This window comes from Pipistrellus hanaki (assembly GCF_964339955.1).
Source record: "Pipistrellus hanaki genome assembly, chromosome: 6".
Classification (NCBI taxonomy): domain Eukaryota; kingdom Metazoa; phylum Chordata; class Mammalia; order Chiroptera; family Vespertilionidae; genus Pipistrellus; species Pipistrellus hanaki.
This window is the reverse complement of record NC_140508.1, coordinates 42,188,588-42,206,547: the sequence shown is the minus strand read 5'-3', so window position 1 is coordinate 42,206,547 and position 17,960 is coordinate 42,188,588. Positions and strand designations below refer to the sequence as shown.

At 46.9% G+C, this 17,960-nt stretch overlaps 1 protein-coding gene across 4 annotated transcripts in view; it reads left to right on the top strand.

Annotated features, from left to right (window-relative positions):
* ALPK2 (alpha kinase 2) overlaps positions 1–17,960 on the top strand; it is a 100,267-nt gene that overhangs the window by 57,797 nt on the left and 24,510 nt on the right. For all 4 annotated transcript variants that reach the window (XR_014795323.1, XR_014795324.1, XM_084887733.1 and 1 more), the window contains one exon: positions 11,947–15,316. Coding sequence is in view for 2 of the 4 variants with exons in the window: in XM_084887733.1 (XP_084743859.1) it covers positions 11,947–15,316 (3,370 nt within the window). In the remaining 2 variants the exon portion in view is untranslated. The remainder of the gene's footprint in view (positions 1–11,946; positions 15,317–17,960) is intronic.

The following is a 17,960-nucleotide window of genomic DNA, read 5'->3' as shown; positions in this document are numbered from 1 at the left end:
TGTTGCTCAGGCTTCATCATTTTATCTGGACTATTGCTTTCCATTGGCTTCTTATAAGACGCTGTCCAAAGGCTACTGATACAGTCTTCCTGGAGCCTACATCTGGGAATGTCATTCCCTTGTTTAAAAGAACACCTTCCCAGCCCCTGTCAAACTTTGGTGGACCCTCTCACTGCAGGAATCAATCTGAATGCTCTGTGCCATGCATTAGGCATAGCCCCTTCCCATACCATCTCCCTGCTCCCACCCTTCCCATCCATGCTCCCCACATCCTAGTGATTCGGGTAACTGAGCACTTGCCTGCCCCAGTGCTTTTGTGCATGCTGTTTCCTCTACCTTCTCTTGAGCATCTGTTGATCTTTTTGACCTTATCTACCTCCTTACACACAGAATGTAAGTTTCAAGAAGACAGAATCTTTCACTGGGAGGGTCTTCCTCTTTCTGAAAGAGAATGAATTTCTCCTCTAACGTTTCATTCCTCTTTGCTGGCACTCACTGTCTGTTATAGTTGTTGGTTTGCCTGCTGGCACTCATTGTCTGTTAGAGCTAGAAGCAGAGATGAAAGGTATTTGCCTTGCTGGGCAGAGATGTCCAAAGGTATTTTGAGTTCCTGTTACTCCAGAGCTGGCTTTAATTCGTGTGTGAACACCCAGATCCACTGCCTGTCGTTATTATTTGTTGCACTGATTTAAATACAGTTAAACAGGCAACACAGAAACAGGAACAACCATGTTCTCCCAACCCCTCCAATTCATGGCCTCCACGAATTTACAGAGCTGAGGTTGGGGCGGGGCTGGGGCAGGAGGTAAGATGGCAAATTTTGCAAGTTCCCCTTTCTGCTGATGCTCAAAAAATTATCTTTCTGAGTCAGCACAGGTATTTTGATACTGCCTTGAGATTTTGGGCATTTTTTTTTTCAAGTGATGTTTTAAAAACAAGTGCTTTCACATTTACTATCAAACTGACGGTGCTGGGTGGAAATTAACCATTACGAGAACCGTTTACCCCTTAGTCCTTAAGATTTCTAGTTCAGGGTCTAAATCTGGCGACAAACACAAGGAACTCCCCCGTCACTGCTTACAGGTGTGGAGGGCTGGGCTCCAGGATGTTGCTTCAGAAGAGCAGGGTGGTGACAAGGAACTGAGGTTCTGAATTCCTCTCTCCGGACAGACTGCTTAGCACAGAAGCAAACATCAGTCCCAGAGGATCACCAGCATCCCTAAAACTGCAGCTGGAATTCCATTCTAACCCTCTCTCCTCTGAAGCCCACGCCACCCAGCAACGTGGAGTGGGGCCAACTGGGGAAGAGTGGGCTGCTAGAGAGGGTTGACTCATGCTCCTTCCACCCCCCTCCCCCACCCCTCTTCCCCCAACCATTTATGTCCATCCGGAACCTCATGTGGAACTAGGGTCCTTGCAGCTGTAATTGGTTCAGATGAGGTGAACAAGACAAAAAAGGTTTGCTTATCCTCTGGGGCTTTCAGAGGGAACCAGGCCCTGGGACACCTTGATCCCGGCCTTTAGAGCTGAGAGAGTAAATGTATGCTGTTTAGAGTGTGTGGTAATTTGTTTCCTCGACCCTAGGAAACTAATGCAGTTGCCAGTGGTGTGTACAGGGAGGGATCAGAAAAAAAATGTCTGTTTTTCCGTTTCTGCCTCCAGGGCCTTCTTCCAAAGCAGCTGTGTTAGAAGAAGCCAAATAAACGGTGAGGATAGGAGATCTTTCTCTGCCTCCCTCTTGGGACATAGGGACAAATCCCCACCCATCTCCCAGTGTAGGTAGCTCAGACACTAGCTTCCGAGGAGCAGGGTCAGGGTGCGCAGAATTAAGGGCCTGAGCACTCCCTGAAGGTCTATTTGAGTTATTGGACCCGAGGCTCAGTAAGAGAGAAAACTTATTCTCTGACTCCCTACCTGGGATTGGGAGCTCATGAGAAAGACAAACTCAGTTTCAGAGAAAGAATGGAGAGATTGTGTTAACTCGTGCATGCCAGAAGCAGTATATGTGAATTTTCAAACCATCACAAGTGTATATAATGCTCAACATTTTTACTTACTTTTTGCTTTCCTACCTCAAATCACTGCATTGACTCCCAGATACTTTCTCCCCCCCACCCCTTCCCTTGGTTCTCAAAGCATTTCCCCCCAACAACTTCAGCTTCCCAGACGCTTCTTTGTGAATCATTCTTTTTCCTTCCGTCTATAAGGGGAAAGTTGATTTTGAGAGCTCCATCAAAAGAGGTCCCTGAATTTCTAGTCTCCTCTGCACCATGCTCCTCCCCACTTCCTGTTTTGATCCCACATCTTTCAAGTACAGGTGTTTGAGAATTAACCCTTCAGCTGCACTTTATGATTGCACAACTCTGGACCCATGGCCAATGGGACACTGCCACTGTCAGTGCCTGGTGCCCATGGGTCCAACTATGCTGATGTCTTCTGGGTAGTATGTATTGAAAACCTCAATTGTTCACGATGGAAACAAGAGCTGCTTCTCTCTCTGCTCAAAAGAAATCAGATGGCTTCAGTTTAGATCTAAAGAAGACCAAGGCCAACCAAGCATGAACTTATTAGTGATGTAGAAGAGTTACAGTTTAGTAGAAAATACTTATTAACCAAAGCACAGAACTGTCAGGCAATTGTTTCAACAGACAAACTGACAGAGAATCAGATGAGAACCAGACTTGGAAGGGGCAAAGCCTTCCTGTCTATGCTCACAGTGGACCAAGAACAGATGGGATGAATATTCACTCATTTGACCCCCCCCCCTTTTTTTTTTTTTTTGAGCAGCTACTATGTGCCTTGTTCCAAGTTAAACAAAACTAACCCCATCCTTCCTGCATGGATCTCACTATTCCAGGAACTTTTATTTCTTCTGCTGAATGAAGCCTTCTCTGAATCTCATCGAGTCACGGTTACTGCCTGCTGGTAACTGTACCTGCTTAGACCTGTATGCATTGAGGGGAGAGTTCTGCTTAAGCAGAAGCTAAACCCCTGAACATTTAGGTGCCCTCCTCTGTACTAGAAGAGACATAAGGCATATCAGGGGCTCTTCAAGCCCCCAAGCCTGCACTTCCTCCTCATTTTTGGTAATGACCATCTGAGACAGGTGACCTGCCTATTTTATGTTTACATTCAGGTTTTCCAAGTGCCGATTGCCATCACTACTGTACACTTTGAGTCATGCTGAATAGGCAAAGTTGTAGTATAGTAACTGTGGCGAGTACTTCCTGTTTCTAAAGTTTACAAGAACTCGCTGCATACAAGGTATTATTGTCAGTGCAGTACGGTAATTGCTACTACCTTGGTTTTGGTTTTGCTCACAAATTCTAAAAACAGGTGAGGAGATATATTGATTTGAAAACACTGTCCGAGAACCTAAGATTTCCATCCCCCCCCCACCGGCCCCCCCATTGTCCAGTCTGAAACTGCAGAGGAGTTTCTAGCTGTGGGAAGTAAACAATACCACGCCACTCATCCACACACCCCCACCCTACCCTCTGCTCACGACCAACAGCAGGGATTCATTCTGTGGGTCTGGGGCCCAGAAATGGGGATTGGTGGGCTCAAGGGGATCTGGAGGCCCCTGGAATTGTGCACAAAATTGTGTGGCTAAAACAAGATTTCCTGGAAAAAGAAGTCATAATGTTCCTCAACCCCTAAATGGTTAGCAAAGTTGGGGGCCAATGACCATTGGTCCTCAGTTTTGTGGCTGTGATGATTTTATTGAATTGAACTAGGTCTGTGAGGCTCCAGAACTCTATGGGATTAGCTTCAGGGCCCACAGTGCAGTCGACTTACTGCAGAGAGGAGGGAGAAGCAGAGATGAGAGAGGCAGGACAACAGCCAACTCCAGAGAGTGCTGTGCCCCATGGTGACCTGCTCTCCAAAATTCAGTCTCTTCCCTGGCCCTCTCTGGGGCCCCACTGCCTCATTCTGGATTAGTCTACCTATGGTGACGTGCTGTGTCTCTTCCCCTAACAACAAGAGTTAGACCTAGAAGCCTTAGGAGTCAAAGGAAAACCTAGTTCCAAATGGAAGGTGAGTGTTGGTGCTGTTTACATGGCAGCAGGTCATAGAGCACCAAAGCCATGAGAGCCAAGAGATACTCTCCACCCTCTCGCGTTACTGTGCAAGAAACAACCCCGAGAGATCCGATGACTTATCCAAAGCCACTTTCCACGTCACAGCGCATCCAGAACCAAACCCGGGTTTTCTGAGGCCCAACCCTCTTCCTATTCCCGCTCCACTTCCTTTTCACTTCTCATCCAAGTCCAGTCTCTTTGAGACACAGCAAAAAAACAAAGACTGCTCAGACATGCCTGGTGGGATTCAAGAAATGTCCCTGGCTTTCCCAACTCCATTTTTCTCACGTTTGCATATCTCCTAGTGCAGATATGGAAATCAAGGCTCTCCTCTCCTCTCTCAGATGCAGGAAAATAAAGACAGGGAAAGGAAGACTACTTTCCTGACCATGTACGGGGGGGCTTACCACCACATGGCCCTCTCATGTGTGGGAGTAGCTGGTATATTGCTTCCTAACATGATGCAACCTGAAGTCCCAAAGGCTTCCATTTCTATGCCATTTTACAGGCATTAACTGCATTGATGTATGTGAGATACAGAACTGCACCTGCCATGTGCTAAGCCTTCCATGGGGCTTCATGATTGTTACTGTTGGGAACAGCTCTGCTACTGGCCTGAGAAAGGCAATGGCCATACATAGCACCTAAGATAGGCAATGTCCACACAAAGCACCTGAGATAGGCAATGGCCACACAAAGCACCTGAGATAGGCAATGGCCACACAAAACTCATGGTCCTGTGCTCTTTCTCTCACAGCCTGTCACCAGGCAGATTCCACTGAATGCCCCAAGCCCTGAGCCCTGGGAAAGGAAACCCTGTCCACTCCCAGTAAGAGATCAAACTGGTCTTTTACAAACTCTATGTGTTTCCCAAGGAATCAGGAAAGGATTGTAATAGCAACTGGCTGGAGATTTCTTGTCTCCCAGGAGGAAGTAGAATGAAGATGAGTTGGTCAAATGAGCTGACAGGGACTCAGGATCCGGTTTCAGGATCGGGGACTTTAGATGAGTGTCCTTCACTTTATTATGTGTTATTTCAACATTCAAAGCCTTTAAAGAGAAGGTCCTTTCTGGGCAACCCGGCAACTCCTAAAAATAAACCCACGTTCCTGAAATGTTTTGGGTTGCCGTGAAGCTTTCTTTGGCTGGGGACCGGGCTGTTTTCATTTCTGCAGGCCCAGGTGGTATGGATTCAATCTATCAAATGACGAATGGCATGGGCCCATAGTGAGAGCTCAGCAGAAATTTAGGAAAGGTTAGCCGTGCTCAAAGTTACAGCAGCCCAGGAGGTAGGGGAGTGGGAAGTTCCCAGGTCAAGATTCCTGGAACCTCAGGGGGAAATTAATGATGTGTAGACAACTGTTGAAGGACATGATGCAATTTGCATCTAGTCCAGAAGAGGAGGAAAGAAGTTTTAAAAAGTACCAGGATTTAGAAAGGAGGACATGTGGAGGTGCTGCTGGCCAGCAGAAGTGAGTGAGGAGCTAAGCGCTTGACCCTCCCAGCCCTGAGGGGGGGGGGGGGGGAGGCTGTGCTTGCCTTGAGAACCATGGCCTTGGCTTTGATGAACCAATTTCTCACATTTCCCCATCTTCCCTCCCCCACTGGACTCCAAGTTCATCTTGCCTCAGGCCTTTTGGATCCTTGGCATATTGACCAGTGCTTTGCCCTTAGTGATTCTGTCCTTCAAATTAATCCCTACCTCGATTCACCCAGCACCTCCAGAAGGCTCCAGGGTGAACCTCATATGCCTTTCCCCTCACCTTCAGCAATATCAATATATCCTCTGGTGTTAAGTAGGACTGCTGATAGCTGCAGCCAACAAAATAACCAACTGATTGTGGTCTCAAATATGTTCACTTTACAAGAAGTCTGGAGGGTCTCAGTATTATTCCAGTGGCTCAAAGATGCCTGCAGGCTCTCAAGTCTGTTCTCTCTGCCCCACAGCCATGGTGTATTAGCTCTTCAGTTTCATGCTAGTTCCCTTCTGACTGGGAGCTGATAGGTGCAGCATCAGACATTGCATCCTCATTGCAGGAAGAAGACGGGGGTAGACAAGGTTTTTTCCATATCTGTGCCTTATAGAAGCAAAGGTTCCCCAGAAGACCCTCCTTGGAATTCCCCGTACCTCTCACTGGCCAGAACCGATCCCTTGGCTCCATCTTGCTATGCAGGGGTGTGTGGTTTTCCAGTTACTTTAGTTGGAGCCAGCAAGGACAAGGGGCTTGGGGATGTTGTTGAGTTAGTCAACCAACAGCACCTACCACATCTACTGCCCATTCTACTCAATTGAGAAGTTTCCTGAGACTGCACTTGTCAAGAATTGTGACTGATTTATCTTTTCCATGTGCATTTTCTCTCTTCAGCTGGATTATAAGCTATTTGAGAAGGAAGATCTCATCTCATACCACCTTCTATTGTTAGTGACTCAAAATAGTGGCACGCACTTTTGTTGGCATCCAGGACACTGTCGTTAATGAAGAGGCATATAATCCTGACTGTCACAGGGTGGACAACAGGGCAGCACACCTGTTCATGGGATCCATGGCAGACACACTTAGGAGGAAGAATTCAAATGAACACAATGCGTTTGTAGAATGGGAGGCATGTTGAATGGAGGTGGTGTTGCAAAGTGCTGTGTGAGCAGAGTGTAAGTTTTCAAGCTTAATGCTGCTTTCAAAACGAGGTTGGGAAGTATTACTAAATTTGCTTTCCGCTGCTCATGTTCATTCATGTGCTTATTCATTCAGCAAAATTAACCCAGCCCCTGCTATGCTCATGGTTCTGGAAATTCAGAAATGAGTAGCATAATGTTCCAGCCTTTAGAAGCCAACAAATAAACACGTCGTCGTGTTACATGCAATGAGGATGATTATAGTCTCATACCCAGTGTCTCTGACCCTTAGAAGTTCTGAGTTTAAATTAGGGGACCTGTTGGTGGGGTTTGTCTTAACTTCTTGTATTAGAAAAGTTGTGTTGGAAAGGGCTTTATAGCCAACAGACTTGACTGTAAATCCTGGTTCTGCCATTGACTGTGGGACCTGGGCAATTTCTAACTCCGGACATCAGTGACCTCATGTTTCCAATTTACTGCTTCTCAGCCCCAAATGCACCCGTCAGCAATGCTCAGTGATGGAATTCTGCTACCGTGCCTCTTAACATAAGCTCGATGTGAAGCATACTCAGCAAAGGGTGCTGGTCGGACACTGCAGGACGAAGGCCATTCCTGTCATTTTCAGTATTGCTGGGAATCAATGGTATGGGTTTGTGGCCATTCAAGAGGTCTGTCCCAGCTATAGAGCCCAGAACATGGTCCATCTGTGACCTTGTTACCTTGGCCTTGTGGTGACCTTCCTGCAGCCCTTTACTCAGAATCAAGAGCTCGGCATGGCCTGCCCACTCTGAAGGCCTCCTATCTGTACCAACATCCAAATTCTCACAAATTCTCTCTGGAGGACTGAGGCACAGTCCTCCATGGCCCCAAACACCCAGGACTGTTGCTCCCTCTCTTTACCCTATTGCATGTAGCCCACTCTCTCTGAAGGCCTTGGCCTCTCCCCTGTCAGTGACCTGGAGACTGTTTGCTCCCTGCCTGCCCAAGGAAGGATGGTCTAGTGTCCACCTAGCAATTCCAGACCAGCTGTGGCCTGGAGCTTCTCTGCTTTTCAGTGGCCTGCTTGGACCTTCTCCAACTAGGATTGAGCCTCTTCCACATTGTTCTTCCTTGGTGCTGTCCCTCACCAAGGAAGTCCCAGAGGGGTTCCCTATGTCTTACAGTTATTCTTTCATTGCAGCTAACTATCCTTTATATTCAACTGCCCTTATTTAACCAGTATGTGGTTTCTGTCTTTTGATTGGACCCGGGCTATGCACCTAAAGAAGAGATGAAAGCATCAGTATTTCAGATTTATGTCACCAATTAAATGAGAAAGCCCTTACAAGGCCCAAAGCACACTTCCCTGCTTGTCAGGGTCTCTCAGATTTTGTTTTGCCTTGATTTGCACAGAGAAAGAGGGAAAGTACTGTCAGTGAATGCCAGGCCCTTGATAGGATGGTGCTGATGTGCCTGTGGTTAGCTCTAGAAGAGGAGACAGAGGGTCAGAGAGGCCAAAGAGATTGCTTGGGGTTATGCATGCAGTATTGGATGGAACTGAACCTACGTGGCCAGTCCTCCAAGTCCACACTCATCATACTAGCCTTCCTTCCAGAGCCCCAAACCCTCCTTCTTTTCACCAGAATGAGTACAATTTTCCTGAATAACAGAACCTCCTGAGGAGAACAGCTGAGCAGCAGAAGAAGCAATTGGAGTCCTTTCAGAGGGACTTAACTAAGAGGGCTCCTCCTAAAGAAAGGTCTGAATTGCTTGAAAGGTGTAGGTCAGTGGTTTCTCTTTCTCTATGAGTCAGCCTCTGCATGAGCCCCAAGGAGCTTGTGCTTGGAACTGAAGCTGGAAGCCTTGGCAGGTATATATTGGGCTGTTAAAGCTCCACTTTGAGAAAACCCCATTGGTTGGTTCAAATTAAATTTATGGAATTTCCCATTATTGGTGGACCAATGATATGGTTTGTGGCTTAAACATATCTTCCAAAAGGCTAGAAGTCTTTGTTATTTGTTATGTTTTTCCTGATGCTTCCCCGGTACTTAGAACACAACTTGGTATTCAGTAGGTTCTCAGTATTTGCCAAGTGAATGAATTTACACAGTCAAAGATTCCATATATATATATATACATTTTACCTGTGGGACTTTACCAGCCTATTTGGAAATAGGATTTTATTTTAAAAGCAAGAGAGGAGGAGTGAGTGTACCTTAACAGGAACATGACTATTTTGTAAACCCAGGCAAAATACCATGGCTAAGATGATATATATCAGTGACCAAACTCGCCCTACTCAAAGCCTACTTGTCCTGTGTTTTAGCCTTTCCAGGTGTCCCTCTCTTCCCCACATCAGGCTGTTACTGCGTTGATATGGTAGCAGGCAGTAACGAGTGGGTAACATCCCAGCAAGTGACATGCTGGCTTTTAACTTGAGCCCTTTGAAAGAATTTGTCCAGGGCCTGGCAGAGAATTCATACATAGCAGCTACTCCATAAATGTCTATTGGCGCTGATGATATAGTGATGATGGCAAGATCTTAAAATAAAGGATGGACATAGGTAGTGGAGATTCAGGCAGGAGAGGAAGGCTAGAGAGAGCATGGCCATCATGGTTTAGATTAGACAGTGTCCTTGCACATCTCAAATCACGACCAGGAAGCCACCCACACTTTCTGTGCTTACTATTTCAGTAGAGTTGTGTTATAGTTCATTATAAAAAATCTGAACCAAAATAGCCAACGAAAAGAACATTCCATACATGTGCTGCAGATATAGAGATGAGACCATGTACACCTTTAATTCCTTCATACCCTTTAAAAACTTTGCTTCTTGTTTCCCAGGGATTGTCTTCCTTGTTTTCCCTTTTAATAGGATGAGAAAGAAAGAAAGAAAAAAGATCTAGGAAAAGAGAAATCCTTTTTTTTTTTTTTTTTTTTTTTTTTTTTTTTTTTTTTTTTTTAGCAACATGAGGATGTGAACTAGTACCTGCCCCTGCATACAGCTGAGTCTCTTTTAAAATAGAGTTGTCCCAAAGTCGGGAATAGATGAGTCCAAGCCTTTCAAATGTTGAGTTTTAATGGGTGAAGTTGGGCAAAGCTGTCGCACCTGGTACAAAGCTAGTTCCCTTCCTCCTTCTTTCAACAAGCACTTGTAGAGCACCTGCTCGGTGCTAACATGTCACCTCTGCTTCATGCTAACCCTGTGGCAGGCCTTGAATGCAACACAGGATGGGAACATCCTGCAGATGGGCATTTTGCCCATATTGTACCCTCAGCACCTGGGATGCTCCCTAGTACACTGGAGCATTAAATAAACACTTGCTGAATCAATGTCATTCATGGAGTTAATAGTCCAAGAAATGATACTAACTTACTTCAGTTAAGCACTTTCATGCCAATAAAATCTGAGTTAAATGAACCTCAGGGTGGCTTTAAGGAGGAAATGAGAGGTGAATCCCTGCTGGCAATAGCAGCGCTAGGGAGTATGGAAGGAGATGTGTCACACTGTTAGCCTGTGCGTGTCACACTGTTAGCCTGTGTCCCACTGGCTGTGTGTAAAGGCAGTGACGGGGTCTCACCTGTGTTGGTGGACATATGCCTCAGGACTCTAGAGCCACACAGGAACATTGCATGGGAACATTGCAGCTCCACTTTGTCCAATGCCAGAGAGACTTCTCCTTTCCTCTTTGAGCCCAGCCATCAGTTCCTACTCATTTGAACGGGGCTGCTGCAGAGCAGGAGTCCTAGGGCAAAGGAGGGACACTTGCTGAAAATTAGTAGCAATTCCATTCTTCTTAGGTGGGTATAATTTTCATATGCATTGAAATATTCAATAGTTAAATGTTTTAAGAGACAAGAGTTAGTCAAAGAATTTGCTGCTTCCTTGAACAATAGCCAGTATCACAGAATATTCATACAGTACCATGATGGGCCTGGGTGGTGTGGCTCAGTGGTTGAGTGTCACTTATGAACCAAGAGGTCATAGTTGGATTCAGGCACATGCCTAGGTTGTGGGCTCAGTTCTCAGTGCAGGGTGTGCAGGAGGCAGCCGATCAATGATTCTTTTTCTTTCTTTCTTTCTTTCTTTCTTTCTTTCTTTCTTTCTTTCTTTCTTTCTTTCTTTCTTCCTTCCTTCCTTCCTTCCTTCCTTCCTTCCTTCCTTCCTTCCTTTCTTTCTTTCTTTTTAAATATATTTTATTGATTTTTTACAGAAAGGAAGAGAGAGGGATAGAGAGTTAGAAACATCTATGAGAGAGAAACATTGATCAGCTGCCTCCTGCACGCCCCCTACTGGGGATGTGCCCGCAACCAAGGTACATGCCCTTGACTGGAATCGAACCTGGGACCCTTCAGTACACAGACCGACTCTCTATCCACTGAACCAAACCGGTTTCGGCCCGATCAATGATTCTGCTTCATCATTGATGTTTCTATTTCTCTTTCCCTCTCCCTTCCTCTCTGAAATCAATAAAATTTTTTTAAAAAATAGCACCATAATGGGTTCCCTCCACACAATGTGAGATAGGTTCACTGATTCATTCTTTTTTCCCCCCTGCCTCTTTTCCTTTTTACCTTCCTCTCTGCCTCTGTCTCTCTCTTCACAAAAACGTAAGCAGTCCTAGGTACCCTATTTCTTGTGACTATGGTTTGCCTGCCACAGGGCATCTGTTTAAAAGTGAGGGACACTTTCCAAGATTTTACAACCTTCCTGGGCAGAAATGATTGGCAGTGCTATGGCAAATCATAATCCTATTACTTCATTAGAGGTGGACTCAAAGGATGGGCCTCTCCGTTCTTTAGGAACATCATTAATCCTCATATCTGGAGACAAAGATTGCTCATTGCTACTTTACAAACACTGCATTTTTCATTTGTTATGCTCATGTGAAATTTATCTTTCTGGAAAGGTACACTCAAGCTCTTAGGACTTACTTGAACACAATAGATAACATTAAATTTATTTTCATCTTTTTTATGAGAGAGAGAAAAAAATCATTAACTAATGACTATCAGGAGGCTTTCTGCTTATGACGGGCAATTTGGCTAATGGTCCTCTGGAACATAAGTTGTTTAAATTTGCATTTCTCCAGGAAGGCTCTAACAGCTAGAGTGAGTTTGGGGATTAACGATCAGATTTCAATCATCCCTGCTGCTCCTCGTGTCCATAATTACAGTCCTCAAGAACTAACACTCTTGTGACTGTAGTTATATCCTATTGTGGGCTCTCCCAGAAACAATTCCATTAATATCACTTTTCATCTTCCTAGGTGCAAACTCAGGAACCAGTCAGGGAGAGACTCTCTTTCAGCCCAAAGCCAGCTTTCTCAGAGCCTGCTGGGGAGGAGTCTGCATTTACTGGGACCACAACAGATGCCTTCCCCAACTTAGGAGGGGCTGATGAGGAAAATGCATCATCGACCCAATACCTGGAGATAGAAAGCTGTACTCAAGGCCCACAGCGTGAAGAAAAGCAAGACAGAGAAGACAACTCACCTGGACATTCCTGGGAAGACCCAGGACATGAGTTGAATCTCCTAGACACCAATCATACAACTATGTCCCCCTGTGAGCTATCAGTGCATCTCCCTCAAGAGGGCAGTGATGGCCCCACGGAGCCCGAGGCTCTTTCTGTTGCTTCCCCTGAATCTGAAGATATTGCCCCCACTCTGGGAGCTGTGTGCCATGGGCCAGGGGGCAGAGAAGCAGAGTGTTTGATTGAGTATCTTGAAGCAGGCCACCAAGGAACAGGTGACACCATGGATACTCCAGCTGGAGCCCCAGTTCGTAAATATTCACCTCAAGAAATTTGCTCCATGGACTTAGAGCTGGTAGAGGGTCAAAACCAAGTACCTGATTTATGTGTTCCTGATGACAAGACACTGGATGTTGTTCTTCAGACACAAGGTTCTGAGCCTCCACAGTCCACAGACAAAAGTAACAAGGGTAGAGACTCAGTCGTGCTTCCTGCACCTAGCGATGCCCTCGCCTGGGACATCTCACAAAAAGTCAGTGAAGGATCCACAGGGGAACATCCAGCCAAGGTGGAGCATTCTACTTCCACGCCGGCCTCCACAGGACAGGAGAGGCTGAGCCCCAGCATCTCGGGAGGGCTTGAGGAGAGACAGCCTCTATCTTCTGAGAATTCTTTGGTGCGGTGCACCGAAGGTGATGAGAGCTCCAGCACCAGTGCCTCGGACGCCACAGACACACCAGCTCATCACAGCTCAATTGTGATGTTTCCTCAGGAGAAGCCAACAACATTAACTGCTACTCCTGAGTGTCTTCAGGTGACCAGGGAGAATGAGAACACACCAGTTGGTACCATTGCCACCAAAGTCCACTCAGCCAAATACCTCCCTGTTTCCATTGCTGAGAACAGCCATGCAGATGGCCCTGAGGAGCGCTCAGTTCAAGTACCAGATGGCAATATTTTTCAACTGCCTTCCAATGTACAGCAGGGCCATGTTTTAAATGGCTCCGCCACTGAGTCTCCCAAAGAACTTTGTATGGCTTCCAGTGGACCAGGGGTCCTTGTCTGTGCTCCCCCGCCCCCTGAAGGGGATTCCTGCAGCACTTCCCCTCTTCAGATTGGTAACCAGGCTGGAGATAAGAGCCAGACCGTGGGCAGAGCAGACCAGAGGAGCCTTGGAGAGAATTTCCAAGAAAAGGGAAGTGAAACAACACAGAGTATTCAGCTGGAGAGCCTGACCCACCAGGGTTCCTTTTCTGAAGATAATTTCCAGGAAAGTTGGCCTATGACATCTGCTGCACAAGGGGAAACAGACCTGCTGCCCGTGGACCAGTCATCAGCAAACTCCACGGAGGAAAGAAGGCAGAGCTCAGGCCTGGGGCCTAGTGTGTCTGTGGTGGCCATAGCAGCTGTGGAAGATGATAGTCAGGCTATTAGTGCTCTACCTCTCTCTAAGAGCTGCCTGGAGGGGTCTAAAGAGAGTGGACCAGCACATTGGGAAGTGGGCAATAAGCCCAAGACTATGACTCCAGAGGCTTCTGTCTCCGAGGTCTGGCCACCAACACAATTGACAGCTTCTGAGTGCGAGGAGTCAGAAGCTGGTGATAAGACACCTGCTGAGGTCTGGGCTGTGGGTGCCATGGTAAAGGCAGGTGCTGCTGGGCCTGAACTGGACCCCTCTGAACCCACAGGATCGGCTGCCGGTCCCCAGGCTGAGGCTGGCTCAGCCCTTGCTAAGGACAGAGAGATCTACGTAGGCAGAAAACCAGCCAGGCGTACACACTGGAGCTGTCTTTCTTCCCAGTACTTGCGCCAACCCCGGTTCCTGGAGTCGTCTGTGGACCCTGTAGATGATGGTGTCACAGACTTGCCATCAGAGGCTTCCAAAACTGGACAGCAGGAAACGGTTAGCAATGTGAGTCAAAGTCAAGAGGAAAACCAACTCGGTGTGGACCACCCTGCCTTCTTTACACAGTTTCTGCCCCACCCTGAAATCCTCGAGTCCTCAGTAGATCCCGTTGATGAACTGAGTGTGGTGGAATGGGCCAGGTTGGAAATCCAGGAGCTGTCTGACTCCACCCGAGGGGTTGTCAGAGAGGAGAGTCAATTGGATGCTGGAAGCTTGGGCCAGAGAGTAGAAGTTCAACCCATTATCTCTCCAGTCCCATGTCCCCAGCAAAGTGGGGAAACCATTCCAAGCGAAAACAGCACCAATAGAAGCCAAGAAGCCAGTGAGAGAGGGGAGGCTGAACACAGTCAGCATGACAAAGCCAAAGGCCAACTCCAGCCTGCCGTTTTGCAAGGCCCGAGTCTTGATGAAGGTGGGGTGACAGTTCCATGGGGACACAGCGGAAGCCAGGCACAAGAAGGCCTGGAGAGAAGCACCGGGGAGGCAGAACAAAGTAAAAAGGACGAGGCAGGTGCTGCTTCCCCCACATTACCTCTTCCCAGTGCTCTCGCAGTCCTGACACAGGCTTCTGTTGGAGCTGACACAGACAGTGCCGAAGGTCAAATTCACAATGTCCCTGAGAACCATTTAGTGGAGCCCAGAAACCATCAACATGCATTTTCTGACTCGAAAGAGAAAGGAGAGAGAGAGTGTGAGTGTGGGAAACATTTGCCCTCTCCCGGTGGTCTTACTCAGCTGCCTCTTACTTCATCCCCTGAAGGAAACATCACAGCCCTTCCAATAAGCCACAGAATTGAGGAACCTGAAATAGAGGCGCCCCAAAGTGGGGAAGCCAAACCCACAAGGGCATCCAGCTCATCAGCAGGGACTTTGGCCTTGGTTTCGGGAGAACGTGCATCAGAGACAGCTCCTGAGACACTGCAGGACCCATGGCACCTGGGCCCCACCCCGGGCCGTGGGAGAAAGTCAGGGGAGAGGAGGCCCCGTCACATGGCAGCCCAGACGGGAAGGTCCCCAGGACCTGCTTGGGAGGAAGCCAAGAAGAAGCAAGAAGTCACAGGAAGTGGACATTTAACTGAGGGAGTGAAGAGGAAAATTCTGTCCAAGGTGGCTGCCCTGAGGCTGAGATTGGAAGAAAGAGAAAACACCAGAAAGAATGGGAGCTTTCCTAAAAAGATTCCTAAACTGGACACATCGATATCACGCACGGATGAGAACAAAGACCCAAAAAAGCCAGCTTGCAAAAGGGAAGGAAAAGGTGAGACTCCGTTGCTCTCTATCCCTGTTAAAGTTTGGGTTTGTTGGCCCGATGTCAGATTCCTGGGTCCTCCTGAGTCCTCGGAGTTCAGGTGAGTTTCGATCAGGGGCCATTGTCCCCATGGCTGTGACCAAATGGCTCCGCCTATAGATCCAGGCTCTCAACCGTGAGTGACCGCAGAATGACCTGCAGGGCTTGTTAAATACGGTGCTGGGCTCCACCCTACAGTTTCCGATTCCATGCATGGGCTTGAGAAATTGCATTTCTAATAGGTTCCCGGGGATCTGTGGGGAGAGCCTTGCCTATAGGTGCCTGTAGGTATGTTTAATGGAGGGAGTGCAATGAGTATGCTCTTTTGTTTAATTACCCGTTAAAATGTATTTGTAAAAGACAAGCAGACGCATGAATCAGTAGAGCTAATTAGTATAATTAAATAGACCACATGCTAAGCAGGATTTCCAGAAATAAACATATGGGTACAATTTGGGAGTCTCTTCTTTCATCATTGATTTTCATTTAACATGGCTTCATTGAACACTGGGTTTCCTTCCAAATTCGAGTCTAAAAATTTCTTTCCAACTCACTCTTCCCTTTCTGAGTCTAAAGGCCCAGGGGTATGTGTTCCAGGTTTCAGACCCCTGGAGGCTCAGAGCCCCTTAACTGCTGTGACCTCTGCGTGGCCTGGGGAATCACTTTAACCCCACACTTCACCCTATAGCCCGACTTTTAGCCTCTTTTACATCAGAACTCTTCTTTCCTTTGCCATGCAACCTGACAGAAGTCAGAAGAGGAGATATTGCAGCAGGCGAGGTCCTCTGTGGACTAAAGCAGAACCCTGTGGCCCCCTCAGCTCAAGGGAGAGGTTCCACCCTTTCCCTTCTGAGTCCTCAGGCTTCTAGGCGGTGCTTGTCATTCTCCACCCACATCCATGGGCCCTCGGCCCTGTTTCAGAGAGAATTAAATATAAAACTACCTTCTGAAGAGTCTGGAGGGATCCATCCAAGTTGCTAGTATATGTGTTTTTAGGCACATTTTAAGAGAATGAAGCAATGTTTTCAAAGATCTCTAAAGTGATTTACCCCAGACAGAAACTATCTATTTGGAATGCTTGTCCATGGTTAAGTTACCCACAGGGAAAAGAACATTCTAGTAACCAAATGCTGTTGGGATTTTGATCTCTCTCAGCTGCCACTAGCCTCCCCGAGCTCAAAAAGTGGCAAAGATGGGGTACAGCATTTGGGGAGGGGTGGTTCTCTCCCTCCCTGACCTGGTGAGGCAGACTTGGGGTGAAGGTGGGGGGAATGACTCGGATGATTCTGAAAGAAATTAAACAGACTGAGTAACCTTTTTACTTTGAACAAGTATTCTCCCAGGCCTCCTCTCAGCTGCTTCCACACAGACAGGGCTCCTTTCCACGCCCCGAGGTCTCTTGTCCAAGCCAGCTTTACATTTCTCAAAGACTCTCATGTAACCCCACTGCTCATTTTATGCCCTTTCCTCTGTCCCCCAATTTTTTCTGCATTCAGAATTTACAACAGGTTGTGGAGGGGTTGGCCACTTAGGAACCTCTAGGTCTCCACAGATCACTGTGAAAACTGCCATGATGTTGGAAGGGCCCTTGAGGAAATGAGTCCCCGATGAGGTGGACTCGGTCAGGACTCTGGACCAAGAGTTTGAGGCTGTGTGCCTGAACACCCAGCACAGCCTGTAAATATGAAACAGCTTGCAACTATGCCCCCCCTGTATCTATTATCCAAGGGTCTGCTGGCATGAAGGAGAGTTGGGAGGCACCCATCTACTATTTCACAGCAGTAGAATTTATGGTAATAGAGCAAACAGCAACAGTATTGACTTTCATCTTAGCTGTGGATTATATATTTTTTTTATTACAAAGCTGCGGAGTTATGGAATATGGTCTCCAACCAACAGACACCACATTTCCAGCAACCCCACTGCTTGCCAAATGATTGGCACAACCTGGCTGGGTCTTCTATATTTGTCTTCTTGGTTATGCTGCCTCCCAGTGGCTGCCCTGAGTAATTACACATTTGCCCGGCTTGTGGAGATCTCATTTCCGATTTAAAAAGGCAATATTCAAGGGTCTCCTCTCAACTCTGGGAATCATTTCCTTATTGCTCCTATTTCGTTCACCTCAGACATACAGCTATCTTCAGCAAAGACAACAGTAATTAGAGGAAAGATGAATGTGTTACTTTTCAGTAAATAGCTATTGTTGAGTTGTCTTTTCCATCTGAGGACTTAACCACAATTATTGGGATGATTCAAATTTTATTTTACTCCCTAATCCCAAGTTCTGATTTTAACGTGGACCATCTGGTAAGCATCTTTATTTGAACCAGGTACTATAGACTATGTATCTGAAATCCTTCTCCTCCCTCCTCCTGACCTCCTTCTACCCCCACCTCCTCACACTCCACTACCCATCTTTGGGGGGGGGAAATGCCTCTCAAGTTATATTTCACATCTGTGGATTACAGACCTGACACAAGGACCATTAAATAGTGAAAAGCAATTAGACTGATTTATTCATTTCTTAGTGTTTAGGCAAGCCACATGTCCTCTCAGACACTGTTTTCTCATCCATAAATTGAGGGTCATACTTATTATCTTTGTTTCTGGAGAT